The sequence below is a fragment of the Chinchilla lanigera genome, unplaced genomic scaffold (assembly GCF_000276665.1).
Source record: "Chinchilla lanigera isolate Chin_1 unplaced genomic scaffold, ChiLan1.0 scaffold00026, whole genome shotgun sequence".
Lineage (NCBI taxonomy): Eukaryota > Metazoa > Chordata > Mammalia > Rodentia > Chinchillidae > Chinchilla > Chinchilla lanigera.
This window is the reverse complement of record NW_004955427.1, coordinates 23,375,685-23,395,735: the sequence shown is the minus strand read 5'-3', so window position 1 is coordinate 23,395,735 and position 20,051 is coordinate 23,375,685. Positions and strand designations below refer to the sequence as shown.

General features: G+C 42.9%; 1 protein-coding gene across 10 annotated transcripts in view; it reads right to left on the bottom strand.

Annotated features, from left to right (window-relative positions):
- The window catches only part of Kalrn (kalirin, RhoGEF kinase), a 638,378-nt gene that overhangs the window by 427,393 nt on the left and 190,934 nt on the right, over positions 1 to 20,051 (bottom strand). For all 10 annotated transcript variants that reach the window (XM_013515182.1, XM_005386537.1, XM_005386534.1 and 7 more), the window contains exons 2-3: positions 19,732 to 19,806; positions 13,026 to 13,140 (exon numbers count right to left, since the gene is read on the bottom strand). In XM_013515182.1, the coding sequence (XP_013370636.1) occupies positions 13,026 to 13,140; positions 19,732 to 19,806 (190 nt within the window). The remainder of the gene's footprint in view (positions 1 to 13,025; positions 13,141 to 19,731; positions 19,807 to 20,051) is intronic.

Here is a 20,051-nt window from a genome sequence, read left to right as displayed (position 1 = left end):
AGCCATTCTTTCTGGGGTGAGATGGAATCTCAGTGCTGTTTTAATTTGCATTTCTTGAATGACTAATAATGTTGAACATTTTTTCATGTATTTATTTGCCATTAATATTTCTTCATTTGAGAAGTGTACATTCATCTCAGATGCCCATTTTTGGATTGGGTCTTTGAATTTGAGGGGCCTGTTTTTTTTTTTTTTAATTCTTTATATGTCCTTTGTCTGAGGGGCAGTTGGCTAAAATTTTTTCCCAATTCATGCATTTTCTTTTTACTCTATTGGTGATTTCTTTTGATGTGCAAAAACTTTTCAATACGATGAGATCCCAGTTGTTGATTCTTTGAAGTATTTCCTGTGCAGTTTGGTTTTTGTTCATGAACTCTCTGACTACCCCTATGTCTTCAAAATTTTTATCTACTTTCTCTTCCAGTAAATTTAGTGTTTCTGTTTTAATATTTAGATCTTTGATCCATTTTGACTTTAGTTTAGTGCATGGTGAAAGACATGGGTCTAGTTTTAGTCTTTGGCATGTGGAAAGCCAGTTTTTCCAGACCCAACCAGAAAAGAGAACTACAGGCCAATCTCCCTAGTCAACATAGATGCAAAAATTCTCAATAAAATACTAGCAAACAGAATACAACAAATCATCAAGAAGATTATACACCATGACCAACTGGGATTCATCCCAGGAATGCAGGGATGGTTCAATATACACAAATCAATAGAGCCAAAGACAAAAATCACATGATCACCTCAATTGATGCAGAAAAAGCCTTCAATAAAGTCCAGTACTCATTCATAATAAAAGCCCTATGAAAAACAGTAATAGATGGACTTTACCTCCAGCTGATCAAAGCCATCTATGATAAACCAATGGCTAACATCATACTAAATGGTCAAAAATTGAAAGCTTTCACTTTAAAATCAGGAAAAAGACATGTCCACTGTCACCGCTCCTATTCAATATAGTTCTGGAAATATTAGCTAGAGCAATTAGACAAGAGAGAGAAATAAAAGGAATAAGGATAGGAAAAGAAGAAGTGAAATTATTATTCACAGATGACATGATACTCTACATAGAAGACCCCCAGAACTCCACCAAAGGCTTATGGATTTAATAACCAAATTCAGTAGTGTAGCTGGATACAAAGTTAACACTCCCTTTCTCTTTTCACCTTCAAGTCCCCATTTCCCTTCGCTCTCTTTTTCTTTTCGCCCTTCTCCTTATTCCTTCTACCATCCCATGATCTTCAATAAATGTAGCTACTTACTACATACTATGAGATGTATGCTTGGCAGTTCTGTCCTTGTCATATATAAGAACCTGGACAATTTTTGGCCCACTCAACTATAGCAAAGGGCTCTGGGGTTTTGCTCAAAATCAGAATAAAATAGGCTGCCCCCACGAACAGCTAGCTCAGTGAATCTTGAAAGCTTATGTGTGCTTGAAAGAATCCCTCAGCTCTTGATTCCTGTGTATGCTCTCTGGGGTCCAGGCCGGCTCACAGGCTCTGGCCATGTCAGGGTTACAGAGAACCCAGGACTGCTGCTGTGGCCCCAGCAGCACTACTAGTCAGCCGGGTGGCCCTGGGCACACCACCAAAACCCTCTGGGTGGGACTCTACCCTTTTAAAATAAAGGGCCTGCCTGGGGAGCACTATAACCCCTTCTGATTTAAGGTCCAGGATTCTAATCCATCTACTGTACTTCCTTTGCCTTCCATGGCCGGTTTTACCTCCAGCAAAGTATCTCTGATTAAGTCCTTTTAACTACTATGTTTATTTGACTAGTGCTTGGGAAATATATAGTTTTTATCTTTTCTGGGGACCCTAGGAACTCAACCAGACTACAAGCTTTCCTCAGGGCTAAGAAATTACACCCTCCTCATTAGTCGGCAAGATCAGGAGCTGCCTGAAAAAGCCAAAACATCATTTTCCCATCCCCTTTGGGCTATTGTATGTGAGAACTAAACTAGTGTCTTGTGTGTCCAGATTTAAACCTGGACCAATTTGCTGTCATCCTAATGAAGAACTCTGTCACAATCAGAATGGCCTTATCCTCCTCCAAGTCCACAACAGGGAATTTCTTTTCAGCCAGGAGGCTGGAAGGCTGAATTTCCTGCAGAGGAAAATAGCCTGCAGTCTGGAGATCAAGGACAGTCTCTTCCTTCCTGAGCAGGAAGCCAGGGTGGGAGTGTTGTAGCACCAGGTTCAGACCTTGCTTCAGGCACCAGGCCAAAACCTGCAGGTGAATGACTGGTGCTGGGAACAGATAAAATTCCAGCTCAGGCCAGAACAGTCAGAGATGAGAGAGAAAAAAATGCACCAATGTCAGAGTGTTTGAGCAGCTCTCAAAACCAAGGCTGGTCCTCAAGTGACCTAGGACAAGTGAGCCGGGGGAGGTGAACAGGCTCAGGGAGAAAAGAAGGACCAGGCCATCAGGACACACTCTTGGATTACGTCAGTAAATTATCCAGAAACACATTTGTCTTCGCTGAGTCACCATGGCTGACAGTACTCTGGGTTCTGGGAGAGCTGCTGTCATACTGGCTCAGTTTAGAAATAGGACACACTTCCTGTGAGACAGTCCATTCCTGCTCCCTCCTGTGGCCTGCATGCTGCATCCCAGCAGAGAGCTCTGGGTCTCCCTGTCACATAGCCCCTTACAGAAGAAAGAGAACATCCCAAAGGGACTACAGTGGTGACTTCACATCTGAAAGAGATTCCTTGGCATTGGCCCCCAGGAGTCTGAGGGTGAGGCCCTGCCTTTCCTGTCAGGGAGCTACCAGTCTAACTGAATTCCCACCTTGCAGAGTGGTGCTTTGCAAAGGTAGAGACAGGGACAAGAGCCACACTTCATACTTTCTCTCTGCCTGTCAGAGAGAAAGTCCTGTGGAAATCTGATCCCATGGAGACCAGACCCTCCCCACCATACAATGAGTTTTCTAGATTCAAAAATTTTTTTCATGGTATTTGGTTCTGCTTAGGTAATGTTGGATGTTTCAGAAATCTTTTCATGTGAAGCAGACCCAGAAAAGAAGAGAGGAGAGAAGATGAGAGGGAGGCACCTTCCTTCAGTAAAGGACAGTGGCAAATTAGTACAGGACAGATCTGCTACTGGTGAGCATCCACCACTCAGCTCTCAGTAGTGATGTTTTTCTTATGTTCTCATCTTCCACGTCCAGAGGGGGAAAAAAAGATGTTTGAAAAGAAAGATTTGAGAAGGCAAATTAAGACTTTTATCTTCAGTGTCTGTGGCTGATGAACGCAGTGAAAGGCAGTAGGAGCTCCAAGGGTTAATTACACTTGAGGCTCTGTAACTTCAAATCTGCCTAAGACTGAAGACAAACCAACAGGATGGGGGTTTGCGGGTTTTTGTTTTTTGGGTTTTTTTTGCTTTAATTTCTAAAACGATTTGATTTTACTAGAGAAAGCTACGAATTTTCGTAGACCATGGTACTCTGGTTCATGAACTTAATTTGTTCTACAACTCTGGAAAAGCTGGTCACATTTGCGTTTGTGTGGGAAAGATGGCCACGGTCATGTTCATCACCTGATGCAGAGTTTGCAAACAAACACAAAATTTTGCCAGACACTTCCGTTCATGAAGTGAGGTACCATTGTACGTACCACATTACTTAGGCATTTCGCCCACAAAATAGTATATATTCTTATAAAATTCCCAGTTTCAACTGGCAATTGTTACATGCTTAGACTAACCATTTTCACAACATTATTTTATTTAACACTTACAACAGTTCTCTCAGAAACCTTGTAACATATTTGTAGTTGGGAAATAATAATTATTGGTTGTTGTTACTTCATTTTCAGTATTTAAATAACATTTTAAAAGTAAAGGCCAGAAAAGGCAAAATTTATGAGACGAGGACAGTATATTATTTGGAGCACACAACTCATACGTCATCTTAGGCAGCTAAAAAGAGCTACTTCACCACGTGGTGGCAGCATACCTAAATTGTCAGAAGTATATATAATCCATGCAGTCTCTCCACAAAACTGTCATAACATGAAGTCAATGTGACGTATCTAATATATGCCTGAAAACACACAGCCCCAAACATCAGTGAAGGGTGTATTACAAAGCCTATCCAATGACAGGTGATGAAAGAAATGCAAATACATGCTGAAAATAATTATATATTGGAAGAGAGAAAACCCACCCCAAATCTGAAACCCACAATGTAAAAAATACTCCTCTTTCCCCAGAGCTAGGCTATCTCTCATCACCTATATTCAAGGAACTCCTTTATTTCCAACATTCCAGCCAAATGAATCCCAGCTAAGTTTAAATCATCCTGATTACCCAGCATGAATTCCAGAAAAGCCTGAATGCATTGGATCTTATTTCACTTGACACAATGAGGTTTACCCAATCAAGGTGACACCAGACACTTCACCTCCCTAATCAGCCTGCTCTTGGTGAGCTGTAGTCTCTGGCAGCCTAAAAGAGAAATTAAATGGCCACCCCTACGCTTGAGCAGCTCATTGACATTGTTACCCAGAGATGAACTTCAAGGAAGCTAACTTTCCTGGTGAAAGGCAGATAAGGATTCCAGTTCAGCAGGGCACAGATGAAGTTGACAGCCACTTTGAGCCAAGCCAAGGACTGGATGCACAACTGGCCAAGGAGCTGAAACTTATTCAGAGGGAAAACTAAGGATTCACCAAGGGCAAAACAGTCAAGACCTTTGGAAACACTATATAAGCTCTGAACACTCATGTGTGATCCCTGTTAAGGACCCTATCCCATTGAGGAGTAAAAGAATCCTAGCCTGGGAGACTCCAAGGGCAGGCTCTGCAACCAATTCTTTCAGTCTTTATACATTTATACAGCAGAATCAAGTTTAAGTACATAATATATGGCCCTAAATTAGTCTTCTTGATAATACAATATTTGCACAGTTGTTCTTGGGCAATGATAAGCTAATGATTAAATATGAGGAAGTGTAGAAAATTAGAAGTCCAAAGAAAGTCACATTAGGAGTATAAACTAGACAACTTGAAAAGTAATTTAATAATTTGTTTCACCAGCCTCAAAAATATTGTCCATTATTGTCACAAATCTGTCTCAAACAAACCACTTAAAATGTAGACAAAGGCTTATACACAAAAAAAACTTATTGAGGATTATTTATAACAGTGAAATTTTGGAAATGATTTATACGTCTGATGATAAAGTTAATTAAAATATGGTATACCCCAAGATACAAATTTTTAATGTTATGAAAATATTTTGGAAAGAAACAATATTGCATAAATGATGTAATTCAATTGTCCTTAAAAAGCTCTAAAAAAGATAAGAAAGAAATATGTCAATATACTGATTCTTATTAACTCTAGTTGGTAGTTATGTTTTTCAAAATAAATACTTATATCTTTTTGTATATATTTTCTATAATATGGAAATATATTTCTAAATATTTCAAAAAACAAGCAAAGACTAGTAGGCATATAATTTACTCATATAGCATTTGTCACAAGCCTACTAATGTTACCTACTATAGCTTTACCACAGTTACTGCTACCTCTTACCCTACACTTAAGCATAACTCTAACCCTAACTTTGATATAGCAGTCATAGGAATACTGAAGAGTGAACAACAAAACATGGTCTCTACTTTCAAGCAAGGCAAAGCAGAAACTGCCACTTGTCATTGGCCCTTCCTGTGTACTAAGTACTGGACAAAGTACTTCATATGTGTCATCCCATGTAACCCTTACCACCACTGTGGTTGAAAATATCTTTATGCCTATTTTTCAGGTGAGAAAATTTGTTAGCAAATATGCATACTGCAGAAAGGAGGGCTCTAAAGTCTGCTTTTCTTGGACTAGAAGCTCCTGTATTATTCCCAAGGCCACTCTTTCCTTCTCTGCTAGGCCACAGTTCCATTCCCCCAGGTCAATGGCAGTGCCCAAAGTCCTTCTACGGGAACAATATGGAAGACATGTGGAAGAGAAACACTAGCACCTCTTACCAGAATCCTTTTGTCAAGGCCTTGATTTGTCTCCTAAAGGCATTTATTGGTTCCTAGAATAAGCAGGGCTGCTCCTGATGGTCACTTCAAAACTAAATGGTCTCTGCCTCTGACTGCTCATGTTATTCTCCAGGGAATCACAAATGCTCATCTGTCTGTACTCGAAGCATCATGCCTGGCTCTTCTGCCTCCTCCCAACTCTTCTTTCTTTTCACTGTGTTTCCATGAGCCCTTCTAGCCCTCTAGACACAGGACCAGACAGACTTGCCAAATCCTTCAGCAGTGGATTAGCCATGGAAATGAACCAACCTCAGAATGTATATTAGCTGAGCAGCAACTGAAGAATTATGTTTCTGACACCAAGGCACAAACAGGTAGGCAGCTGCATGAAGAAAACATCTCAGACCCAAGAAAAATGAACAGGATGAGCAATAGAGCCCATTCCACTAACCCAGGCTTTACAGTCAGGGTCTCTGTTAGTGATAATCTTCCATTTATCTCTTTATATAATTCCTATGGTATTAACTAGTTTTGTTTTCCCCTACATCTCTTGGTATAATTTGGCAACTAAATCACATCAGTTGTCATCCACATATAAGCATAAATGAGCAGAGTTTACTTATCTAAAGCTGAAACTCTAAAGCACCCCTCTTCACACCATTGTCTCCAGTATCCCCAGTGTCCCTATCACATGGCTGCCTTGCCCAGCAGCAGCCTAGCGTCGAGGTGATGGCCACCTGATTTCCCACCTGAAGCAGTTTCCATATTTTGGTATCAAAGAGAACCTTTGGGAATGCAGGTTTGAAGCACAGGTGGTCCATGCCCACCAATGAATGTTACATCTGTCTTCCCCACCTCCTTATCACTGTCTTCCTTTTCCTTTCTGTTCCAATCCAGCCTCAGCCCATCCTTTGGAGTCCACCTCTCACTCTCCACAAATTGGTCCCCTGCACAAGGTCACCACTGCCTCTTCTACCACTCTGGCCTCCTCACTTCCTCAGCAGATAAAAGTGCAGGCTTTCATGCTATACCATCTATGCAGCTCCACATTATCCTGACTCTGTGCCCGTAAACACATTATTTAACTTCCCTGAGCCTTAGTTTCCCCATAAGTAAAATAGGAACAATAATACCATCTCAAAGTGCTGTGAGAATTGAGTTAATGCTATAAAATTCTTCCAAAATGTATCCGCACCTGATCTAGTAAATTATTAGTAAATGCTAGTTATTATTATCATTTTTAACTTACATTACTGCAGCTGTGTCTTGATTTCTTAGCCTTTTCTTCCATTTCATCTTCCACATAGCTGCCAGAGTGAATCTTCTAAAATGCGGTTTTATTGTCATTCTAGTGAAAAGCTCTTCAGCTGCTCTTTACTGCCTATGAGTAAAACTTCTTAACTGGCTCCACAGAGTTCTTATATGCCTTCCTGCACATTCCCCTACCACTCTCCCAAAAGACTTCAAGCTACCACCATTCTGGGCTTCTGGAACTTAACTTGAAAACTCTGTGATCTTCTCCTGCCTTGCACTCTCCTTGAGCTCTTTCCTCTGCCTGAATAGCTCCTATCCCTGTACTTTTGGTAAAACTCTCTTAATGCTTCCAACTTCTGCTCACAGGCCTCCCTCTGGAGCCTTCTCATCCCAGTCAACAATAAGGGCATATGTGCCACACGCTGCAGTGTTATAGTGCTGGGATCAAGCCTACGTCTCAGCACAATTTCAGGGTTGAAATTCACACACACACTTACTGAGACCAGGAGAGGAGAAGTTAGCTAACCTCGGTTGAATCTACCATGTGGCCTGGCACTATGTGAAGACTTGACATCCTTTATCTTACTTAATGGTAATCATTGATAAGTGGAAAAGAACTTAACTTGTTCTCTGATATCAATATCAATTACATCCATTCAAAGTATTAGGAAAAGCAATCAGGATCGATTTTCCTCATTTGAGTTAACTAAGGGAAACTTCTCAAGAAACACTTCAGTACCACATTAATCTTCTATTAATAATTTGATTGGAAGCCCTCAGAATCAAAAGTGAAGCTTCTTTTACACTCAAAATTAAGTCTGAAGATTCACTCATATTGTTGTCTATCACATTGGCTCAAAAAAGCTAGTCATAGAAAACTACATATGGTACAATGTCATTTTTATGAAGCTCAAAAACAAGCAAAACCAAACAATATATTGTTTATAAAAACACATGGTTAATTATATAAAAAACAAGAGAAAGATAAACATAACACTCCAGATAGGTTTTTTTTTTTTTATTTCTGGAGGGGTAGTTTGGTGGGAGGAAGAAGCCCCAGGTTGCACAAAGGGTGGGAGATACTCTGTCCCTTGTGCTGGGAGACAGATCCCAAGTATGTATTATCATGCTTTATAACTTTCATGCACATCTATTCCTTGTTATGTACCAAATATTAATGTGTGTGTGTGTGTGTGTGTGTGTGTGTGTGTGTGTATATATATATATATGGGTATTACTATTACTATACTTCTTTAGGGGGTAGAGTAACAACTATTGTGCACTTGGGTACAATAGAGAGATTGCTAGATGATTTTCTCACAACATCCTTGTATAATGACATTCTTTTCCTAAACTAAAAATTAGAATATTGGACTTTGAAATGTTGAATAATAATGCCCAAGGTCTCACCCTGTGCCATGTATTTTCCATTTGCATTTCTGAATTTATTCTCCATCTTCTCCTCCCAAGTATCTGGGGCCCTGGGAGACTGACCCACATGGGTCACATCGGAGGACACCCCTGTCATCTGGCTTTGGAGTACACTAAGCCAATGACAAACAATGACAGAATATTAGAAAATGAGAGGAAATTGAGGTCAGGATATTGATTCCCCTGTCCCACTAGAAAGTCACCATAGGCCGGTAGCATCACCCCCTGAATTCCCCAGCTCCCGGCTAGTGCCTCTAACACAGCAATCCCTTCTCTCTATACTCAGAGGATCTGAATCTTACCCTGCCCCTTCTGGCCTAAAAGGGCTTGTGTCTACTCTCTGCTGTTTCGGTTTTGCTGGTTTTCTTATATCTGCCTACATCTTTATAAAATGTCCCTCAGTTATTCTTCTTAAACCATCCAGTCTGAGTGGCCATGTGTTTCCTGACTATAAAGTGGTAGAGCTGCAAATCAAAGCTCAACAACTTCAGTTCATATTAAGATGCCAGTCCATCCTTTTCTGCAAAGCTTGGTGTCATTCTAAGGACAGCGATAACTAACAATGGCAGTTATCATTGTGATTTTATGTTCCTTACCACGGTAGCAGAACATTATTTGCCCCTCAGTGCTTGTGTTATATACAGTTTACAATAGGCACACTTAACTGATATTGCGGAGAAATGTGTGTAAAATGTGGAAACTGTAATAGAAATTATAAACCCTCCACACACAGGCAAGAAAAGAAATTTAAAGTGGGTTTTTTTCTTTTGAGACAGACTCTCACTATGCAGTTCAGGCTAGCCTTGAACTCACTATGTAACGCAGGCTGGTCTCCAACTCACAGTAATCCTCCTGCCTCAGCTGCCTAAGTACTGGGATTACAGATGTGCACCACCCCACCCAGTTTAAAGTGGATTTAAAAAGTTGCCCAATGTAAAGGTAACAACATGACTTCACTGTTCTCATTGGTTCTATTTTCTGGTCTTTCTGTCACCTTGCTTCCTCTCTGCACCCTTCTTTAATTGATGGCCTCAGAACAAAAGGCAGGGCACCAACAGCACATCTCAAAGGCCCTAACAACAAAACATATTTGATGATGACAGCTTGGATGGCTCAGGCTTTCTCATGCTGAAAATAGTGGGAGGAAACACTTGCAGTTTTTACTTTCTCTTCCTTCAACTGTCTTTCTAGCTCTCTCTGCTTATTGCTACTTTTTGGTGATGTAGCACAAAGATAATTCTGGCGATAAGCCCAATTTATCTTTTGCTGGGATCAATAGAACAAGAGCAAATGTTATCAAATAATAAGTGGCAAATAAAGGCATCTTGGCTTGATTGACATTACCAAATAACCTCTCCTAATTTCTTGTCATCTTTCCTCACTGGTATGACACCTGCACTCCTTCCAGAACACTCAGCATCTCAGCAGCACTGCTAAGAGCAGAGTTAAGTGGCAGATACATCAACTGGTGCCCTTAGGAGGTGCAGAAAGATGATTGTGACAAAGCAGGATAACAGTGATGGCTGAAAAGGAGGAATTCACTGCAAGACAACTCCAGATTTCATTACTAGATGTAATACTCAGAAATTCCTACTTCATGCATAGAGTCATCTTCCAATAATCCACACTGTGGGCTAGGCCTGGGTACCTGTTTATTCTCAAGATATCACAGCAACCTAGAATTTGGAGCAGTAAAAGGTCAGAAATTACTTAATTTCCTCCAACCCAGTGAAGGAATTCTTTGCACAGAGTCCCTAACAGAGTATCATCTGGTGTCCAGGGACAAGACTAGAGACGCTGATACCACTGCGGGACAGCTGCCATGTAGCTGGTTCTTCCTTCACTTTTGAGTCCTCATCTCCAATTTCTTCCCACAGATGAAACAGAGACTATGACCTTTCTCTCTTCTTTGGGTCAGCTCTCCTGACAGTTGCAATCAGAAATCACTTCTTCTCCATCTGCATGCCTGCCAGCAAATATCCCTCGTTCTCTGAACTGCAGAGACATGGCTGGTGGCTTCCTCTGCACACTTCTCCTCTGACAGCACCGAGCTGGTCTATGGGGCTGGCAAGCTGAATACTGCAGAGGTCAATGCAGTGGTCCAGATGTGGCCTACCTTGCCCACTGAATAGAACTACTTCTTATTCATTAATCACAAACACATTAATCATTTATTCTAAAACGGTGCTCAAAATGGCCAACACACAGACTGATTCCCTAGAGTCTGAAGTCCTCTTTCATCATTCCCTTGCTCTTACTAGTTTGTTTTGTTCTGGCTGACTCACCTCTCATGCATGCTGCCAATACAGTTATATCCTGTGTTGCTCTTCAGTGTCATCTCCTTTGGCACTGTGTAAGGAAATATCCACATTTTCCATAACTTCCTCAAATATCTCTTCATGCTTACTATGAATGCTCAATCACCTGCCATATAAAGGCTCTGACTATTTGTTAAATAGATAATAAATAAGTCCATGAATAAGTGAATATGTAATGTCACCTACAGACTTGACTATACTGGTCAACACTCCATTACCAAACAGAAACCTACCCTGTTAGCATGACCCAGAATAAAGCATTTCTTCTCATCAAATCATCTACTCTAACTATACATTTTCAGAGTTCTCTTTCTCTCCCAAACCAATGGCTGGGCAGAACAGTGGCAAACTCTATCTGATCCACTAAGTTCTTCACTTTTCCTACCAAGCCCCATTGTCCCAGATTTTGTTTCCATGATTTGTCATGGACTGGTGTGAACTGGTGACCATCAGAATTAGGCAATGACCAATAGGCAGGACTAATTGGTAGACTCTTCAGCCAACTACTATTCACATTTCCAGTGAATGCAAGTCCCTTGGTAGGGAAGCAGCAGGCATTGCAGAACAATTATTCCTACTAAAGGTGACAACAGCATTCTTGCTTCCCAGCTGCCAGCCTGTGAAGAACTTCCTGCTCTCAGAAGCTCAGAATGCAATGCTTACAACTGCTGTCTGAGAAGCAGAGTGACTGTGTGTGGTATGCTCCTTCAGTGATACTGTATTGTTTCTCCTTTGCTTTTATGACCTTCTGCTCAGCCTGTTTTGGATTTTGTTCCCCTTCATCCCACCAGAAATCTCTTCTTTTAAAATTGTTTCTGATTTGTCTTGTTCCAGTCTTTGCTTAACAAATCAGAGTGACGAAAAGTGTTCTTCCAACTCTTTCCCCTTTTATTCTAAAGAAAAGATGAGCCTGTATCAGCTGCAGGTATGTAATAAACATGCAAAGAAGAAAAATGTATCCTTCACATCTTCTGGGATTCCAATTTCTTCTGGCTGTAGAAGAGCTGAAAGTCCATTCTGGCCCCCATGAAAACTCTTTTAAATTGCTTTACAAAGTGCTTGGGTTCATGCCTGTTAGTAGTATACTTGGAAAAGGTGCTTTTCCTTTTTAGGAAAAACTGCTTAGCCCCTAGATGACTAAATTGCCAAATTACCTAGATCAATCATGGGTTATTTAGACCATGTCCTTGCTTCTGAGACAGATAGGAATATTTCTTCTCTACAAAGACCTCTCAAAAAGAATTGCTGTTTTTCAGTTCATTGTCTCATATACTCAAAGTTTAAAAGTTCTTTTTCAAAGGACATAAACCATGTCCTTGGCATGTCCCCAATGTCCACCTCTGTGGTGACACCACGTAGACAGCGTTTCTCAATATTTTGTTTATGATCACCCTCTATCCCAAAGAAGTCTTTTTAGACCTTTTTCTCCCTAATCTCTCCATCCAGTGAAATTTCAACCACTTACACATAGTACATATCTGTACTGTATGTATATTCATACTTAACACATACAAAAGTAAGATTAATTTGCTACTACAAAGAACCAATTTTCAATCCCCTTCTAGGCAATATTATTCCCCTCAACATATAGGACCCAGATGGAGCCAAGGGCCACCTCTATCTAAGGGACATAAGTGGAGTTATTTACCCAAAACTCCAAGGGCTGCATATCTGTTCACAAACTAGATTCTAAAAACTCACTATGCAAGCCAGAGTGGAAGCAACCAGAGACCCCATTTCCCAAAGGTAAACAACAGCTTCCTGTCTCTCTGTCCCAGGCCACACTGTCTCCCATTTGCCTGGGACCTTCACCTCTGCCCACAGTTCTCACTGCCAGCTCTCATGTCCGTTCATATGAATCCTAGCAGGAAGAATGGGAATGGTGGGAAGGAGGGGAACAATGGGTGATGAGATTCCAGGAATAATTAGTCTACTCCAAGGGCAGAAACAACCCTGGCAAGGATAGAGGCTCTTTCTAACTCACTGGCATCAGCCCAATCCCTACCCCTGCTGGCCATTCCCCTTCAACTTACCTTGGCACACTGGCCAAATACGTCACAAGTTTCCGCAGGTCTTCCTGTCTTATTCTGTCATGATTGCTGCGAGCAGGGAAGGTCAAGATGGGTCCACCTCGCTTATCACGGCCCCCTGCAAGGAGCAAGAAGAGGAAGTTTAAGAAAAAACAGCCAGGAAAGTTAGAACAGAGGAAAATGAATTCTGACTGAGTGTTAGAACAAGCAGCAAAGTGGTGCCTAGAAAAACTTTTCAGGGCTTAGGACAAGGTGAAGGTCTAGTTGTAGGTAATGTAAATTTTTAGGTAAGTCTTTTGATATCTCTGGTACCTCATCTGCAAAAGGCAAATGAAGATCGGAGTGGGCACTGTTATGATTTGAAACAAAAATGCCCCCCAAAGGCTCATGTCCTCAGAGGTGAAGCTTTTGGATGGTAATCAGACCATGGGAGCACTAACCTCATCTATGGACTAATGCAGCAATGAATTCACAGCTGAATGTACTGTTAAGATGGAGGCTGACTGGAGGGAGCAGGTAACTAGGGGCATGCCTTTCAAGGGTGCATCTAGTCCTCAGCCCCTTCTCTCATTCTGGCTCTCTTGTTCTTTCTCTGCATCCTGAAGGCCATGAAGTAAGCAGCTTTCCTCTGCCATACCCTTCTGCCATAATGTTTCTGCCTTGGCACCAATCATTACTGACCCCTCTGAAGCCTTGAGCCAAAATAAACCTTTTCTTCTTTAAACTGTATCTGTCAGGTATTTTATCTCAAAAATGAAAAGCTGATTAATACCAGCACACTGCAGGGTTGCTGGAAGGACTGATGAAATGGGACATAGAAAAGGGATTTGAAAAGTAAAGCTCTCTGCATATTTGACGCAATGAAAAGGTGATAATAACAATATTAATCGAGAAAACAAACTGGGTAAAAGCCCTTTGGAAATTCAACCTCCAGTTTTTTTCTCTTTGCAGACCCCTGTGAGGTACAGTGCTCAAAATGAGCTGACTACCATGGTGAGAAGGAAACACCCATCTGGGACAGCCCTGCTGGGAAGTTTGCAGACTCATGGGAAAGACAGTGAGAGTTCCCTACACAGCCCAGGAGCAAACCCTGCCTGCCTTCCTGCTTGAGGTGCCGCCTACCATTCCTGTTGGAGGAGCACATGAATCTTATCGTATACAAGGATTCTCAAGGTCTTAATCACTGCAAATGCATATGTACAAACTACGTTTACAAATGTCTTCTAAATAGTGTGCACATGTCTGCACACACACATACACACAGGCTAGGATATACCAAAATGATAATCACTGTTATCCTTAGGATAGGATTCTACATGGTTACTTTTTCTTTCCTGTACTTTCAAAACTTTCCACATATTAACTATTTGTGATATGATTTAAGAATTCATTTCTTAGTGAACACTATGATTAGAAAGCTGAACAATTTTGTCAGGAGAGTCAGACAGGAATGAAGCTCAGGTGTAGTGATTATTTCCCTGGAGCCATTTATTTACACAAAGGGCAGTTGTGCATCATGATCACAGATGACCCACCCTGAACGTCAGGCAGCCACCAATATCCCCAGATGGGAGCCCATGGGGATCTAATGAAAGGGGGAGAATGGTCAGCATGGCCATAGCAGTACTAGAAAGAAGCCAAACACTCAGGCCTCAAGAGGCGGATCTCTTATAAGAAAGGCAGAGCAGCTGAGGCCTTTCCCAACCATGAGACAGAGGGAAGCCTGGGAAACAACCAATCCAAGATACCCAGACAAGGAAATAAGGTGACTTCATGGAGGAAAGGATCAAACAAGATCAAGGCTTCTCAACACCACCAGGCCTGTTCCCATCACCACCACAGCAGGGCAGATTTGTGAAGATGCACCACAAGCTGAGCTCCAGGCACCCTGCTCCTGATAACATCTGCCTCAGGAATGGTCCCCATCTCCCAACTGCTGTCTACCTGAGGTAAAGGAAGCAGAAAAATTGAGCGTAACTGTTGCCTCCAATAGTCTTAACCTTCCCCTTTAGCTTGACCTCATCACTGTAAGCATTTTAACTGTTTAATGTTTTCTTGGTTGTTTGTTTATTTGTTTGTTTGGTTGGTTGATTTGTTTTTTGCAACACTGACCATGGACTTCTTACAAGTAGAATCATGGGAACAGAAGGAGCTGAGGTTCTGTCAAACAGTGGCTGACGAGCGGATTTGGAGGGTTGGTTGGCACTGTCCCTGAGAAGCCTGAGCCAGTATATACCTTGAAGACATGAATTTCAGAACCATAGCTGGGGGAGGTTCTAGATGGCAGAAAAGGAGGAGTGAGGAAAGGAAGCCTGGAGAAGTATAATTGCCTCCCTCCAGTAAATGTGGATTAAGGAGTCAAAAAGGAGGAGGCAGGATCAAACCTCGTATTCTTTAGAACACAAAAGATCTTGCAAGGTAGGAAGAGGGGAAGTAAGCACGGAAAAGAGAATCATTGCACTAGGAAAGGAGGACAATGGATGGGGCAAGGATTCAGAGTGGGTATGAGGGGAAGAGTCCTGCCCCCAGGGGTAGAGCTGCCCCTTTCTCCGAAGCAGGCTGCAGACCTCAAGAAGGGAAGAAAAGAGATGAGTCACTGAAGGAAAGATCTCAGCCAACCTGAGGGATGCTAATCTTCAGGTGAACTAGGGGAGGACATCACCAGTTAGGGTCAGGGTAGGGTTGGGGTACTGAGGAGAGCAGCAAGAAACTGCATTAGAGAGCTTCCCAGTAAGGCTGGGCATTATTTGGGTTTTAAGGTAGGGGTTGAGTGTTTTGGCCATGGTACCTACACTAGGCTCCAACTTTCCTCAGTGCAGAAGAGAGTCAGTGCATGGTGTACCTGGAAAGGTCGCAAGGAGAGTGGGAACATGTCTTACTGGATCATGAGATCTCAGAGAAGAAGGGTTCTCTGATGTTCATCCTTTCCCAACTGTTAGGAGGACACCATAAAGGGTCAATTGTAGAAGAATAAACTACAGAAAGATATATCAAAGGGTCAAGATTATAAAAGCCTCTGAGAGGAATTAGGAGGACTTTGGTGCCAAGGAGGCTGTTATGGTTGATACACTGTGTCAACTTGAGAAGTTTAGAAGATTAACTAAGTGACTCAGCAGCGGGTAGGGTCCTCACTTTGTAAATATCATGAGCCTGTGCAAGAGGAGGGCACAGAGATGGTGTGAGTACTACATCTCGCCTCCGGGTGGGCATAGCCTGCTTACAATATAAGGAGGAAAACAGGCTTGCTCTTCCCCCTTTTTGCTCTTGCTGCTTTTGCTGTCTTCTGCAACCTTGGACTATTGCCCCTGTGCAATGTGCCGCCCTGCCTTGGAGCCAGCTGAGTACGGACTGAAACCTCCACAAACCATGGGCTAAATAAACCTTTCTTTCCTTAATTTTGGGCATTAGGTATTTTGTCTCAGCAACAGGAGAAAAGTAACTAGATAGAGGCCAACCTGTCATGAAACTATAGGATTTGATGGATAACTGTCATGGATGCTAAAATTTCAGAGTAATAAGCAGAGATGAAAAATGTGAACCCCCACACACTAAAGTCAATGGTAATTATGGAACTGATGGAAGTGGATCCCAGAGGGTGGTAAACAAAAGTACCCATGCTTTAGAAAGGTGACAGTAACGGCATGAGGGAGGAAAAATAGTGCCATTCACTTGTGCAACACATACTTGCTGTTAATCAGCAAAGATAAAATCCTTTACTGTAGCACTTCCCAGAGCCTTAAAATGTTAACATTTTAGGATATCACAAATCTGCAGAGGAGGAGTGACATTAACATGCAGAATTTCCAGATTTATTTGAGAGTAGACTCCCTTTGTCTTTTTCAAGGATGATCTCATGGGACTATTGTTTAATGGAACACACTTGGAGACACTTGGGTCCTGGGCATAGGAGAATGTGGCCCAGTGCCATGGAGTTTCCCTGGAACACATGGTGTCAGTGGGTGATGAGGAAGCTGAGACAACTCATCTGGAAGTGGTCAAAAGGAGGCAGTCAGCTCATCAGGCTGGTACTCATCAGGTATGTGCACAAAGATGCTAGTGGTAAAGTACGCCCTACATGGGAAGGTTGATAGAAGGGACAACGGGTGCAGTGACCAGGAGGTACACAAAGCACAGAGGAGCCCAGGAAGGCCAGGGAGCCTATGGGCTGTGAATAACAAAGTGGGATGGATAGGGGTAGGGCTGGAGCAGGAGAGGCTCACTGAGGGATGGCCACACCCTGTCTCGCACAGCCCAGGTGGCCACACACAGAAGCGGCTGGGCAGCCGTGGCTTATTCCAGATGTCTACTGCCATGGCATCCCAATTTGCTTTAAGCTGGGCAAAGCCAGGGCATGGTCAGGGGAGGATTGGCACATGAATGGCTTGTTTCTCTGCCTACACCTCCCTTGCTTTGCTCTTTTCTTCCTGAAAGAAATGTAGCTGTTCTACTGCATTTTATTCAGGGTTTATTTTATTTTTGTGTTTAATCTCTTGAAAGCCCAGGATGTACAAGGCTTTTCTGGTTTTATTTTTTTAGATGCAGCCATTCATTATCACCCAGGCACACTCAGTGCCCTTCTCAGGCACAGAAGTGTACCATTCCATTCTCTAAGCCCAGAGGTCCCAGTTCCTCAGGCACAGATGGGTAAGGCTTACCCTAGGCTGCTCAGTTCACACAGGTACCCAGGAGTGAGCTACACAGCCCAGCCCCTCCATCCTGCTCTGAGAACTTTCTACCTGCCTCACCCCTCACTACTTCCCTGCCACATTGCTTCCAGGGCTCCATGAAGACCAGACCCGACCCGTTTGAAAGGTCTCCCCTAGGGCTTGCTGGACCCTGCCTCAGGGCTCCAGATGAATACATATCAGGAAAAAATAAGCCATGAACAATCAAATAAGGGTTCTCATGTCAAAGTGTTCCATGTCTGCCCTCATATGCCCCAAAGTGATGCAGAACAGGGTGGTGTCAGAATACAATAAACTCAGGAAGGCCTCCTAGAGGAGGCAAAGTGGGAACTAACGTGGGAAGGAGAAACTCAAGCCAGCAAATGTGAGGAAAGCATTTTCAGGGAAGGAACTATTGGGCATGAGAGATATGGGAAGATCAGCACGAGACCTTGGGGCAAAACATGTAAGTTTAACTAATGGCCATAAAACAGAAGAGGATGGCTATAGGCTATGTACTGGAAACCTGGGCTGTGGGGAGCAGACACTGCGTGACACTGCCCAGTGTCCTTCAGGACTTCTACACGAAGTCTTCCCACATGCTTAGCAAGTACTCCATTGAAGCTCCACCTATGCCTCTGCCTGCACTGAAATCACACTATAGGGTCCTCCCAAGGGGCTGTTCAGCCTGTCTCATCCTCAGTGACAGGAGGTTCACTACCCAGCCAGCTCTGCCAGCACCTGATCCTAGGTCCTAATGGGAAAGGAAGCTTTCTGGTAAGTGTTGTCTTAATGATAACAGCAATTATAAAATGACCTTTCTACTACTACTGCATTCACCTAGCACCTGACAAAGGGTTATATAGACCCATCCCATGCCTGCCTCACCTCCCACATCTACACTCTATCTTACTCATCTCTTACTTTCTTCCCTTTGTTGAGGTGGGGGACAACTGGTTTGATGTCCCTTTCTCCCGAAACCTGTCCCCTCTCTCCGTCTCTCTGTTTTGGCTGTTTCCCATTAGCCAGGCCAACAGTGCCTGTGAAGTGAACCCTGCACTGGGGGAATGTACTGCCTCTTGTCCTGACGCAGACCACAACAATTACCCAGAAATAAAGGCTCAGTGCACATGGCATCACGTTCGATTGTGCCTCTTAGATAGACAGTCCTGGGGCTGGGGATTTAGCTCAGTGGCAAAGCACCTGCCTGGCAAGCGCAAGGTCGTGAGTTCGGTTCCCGGTACTGGAGGAAAAACAAAAAACAAAAAACAAAAAAAACACGACACAACACAACTCTAAAAAAAAAAAGACAGTCCTGGCTGTTCAACTGCCATCACCCAGTCCTGGCCTAAGGCCCTGCCAGAGGTTCCAATCCAGGAGGCCTGAAGTGGAGCCTACATGTTTATGACACTGTTACAGCTTTGAGAGGAAAGAAACTCACTAGCTAAATAAACACATGTGGCTTGGTTCCAACAGAACTTTATTTACAAAAACTGGTGGCTGTCCGACAGACCCAGGTGTAAACTGCTGACCATTGAATTAGATGTTACAACATCCAGGTACACAAGATGTGGGAGACAGAATTCAGGAATAAATATCTGTATGTATTCCAAAAAATAAAAACACACCTAAATACGAACATTTGAGCTATCTTTGCAGGAAAGAGAGATGGGGGTGGCTAAAGTTTTTAAATCTATGATCTACACAAAGATGAACCCAAGTAAAACCTTAGGGAACATGTGAGGTGGACTGGAGTCTCTCTCTCTCCAGGGAGGCCCCTGCGAGGGCAGGGAAGGTAAGGCAGGGAGGGTGTGTAAAGCATCTGGAGCCTACCTGTGACAGTAAGTATCTTCCACAGCCTCAGATGGGGACCAGAGCCCTCCTTTCTCTGTCCATTTGCCTCTTCACAAAGGAAGCAATTGCCCCAGGTAGAACATTCACCCCACTTCTCTCTCACTAATACACAAAGAAATGAGTGTCTGAATGTGTGTGTACACACACAGCTTCTCCAAGTCCATTACAGAGCAAAGTTTTCAGATACTTACCAGACACGAAGGCCACTTTTTCCTTTAGGATAGGAAGGACATCAGAAGCTTTCAAACCATCATTCCGAAAAGAACCTGTGGGAAAATGAAACAGAAGATCACGGTGAAAGAGGCCGTGAATCCCTGGGTCCCACGCTCACCTTCCCAACCCCGTCACCCATCAGAAAGTCCTGCTTTACTGGAAGCCCGCAGCCCAGCCCAATGCAAGAGAGGGTCCTCTACAGAAAGGACACTTCCCCATTATGCCAACTTGCAGGGGTGACCATGGGAGCAATTCCCCTGGCCCCTTCCAAGGAGAGAACAATCCAAGTCACCCGTCA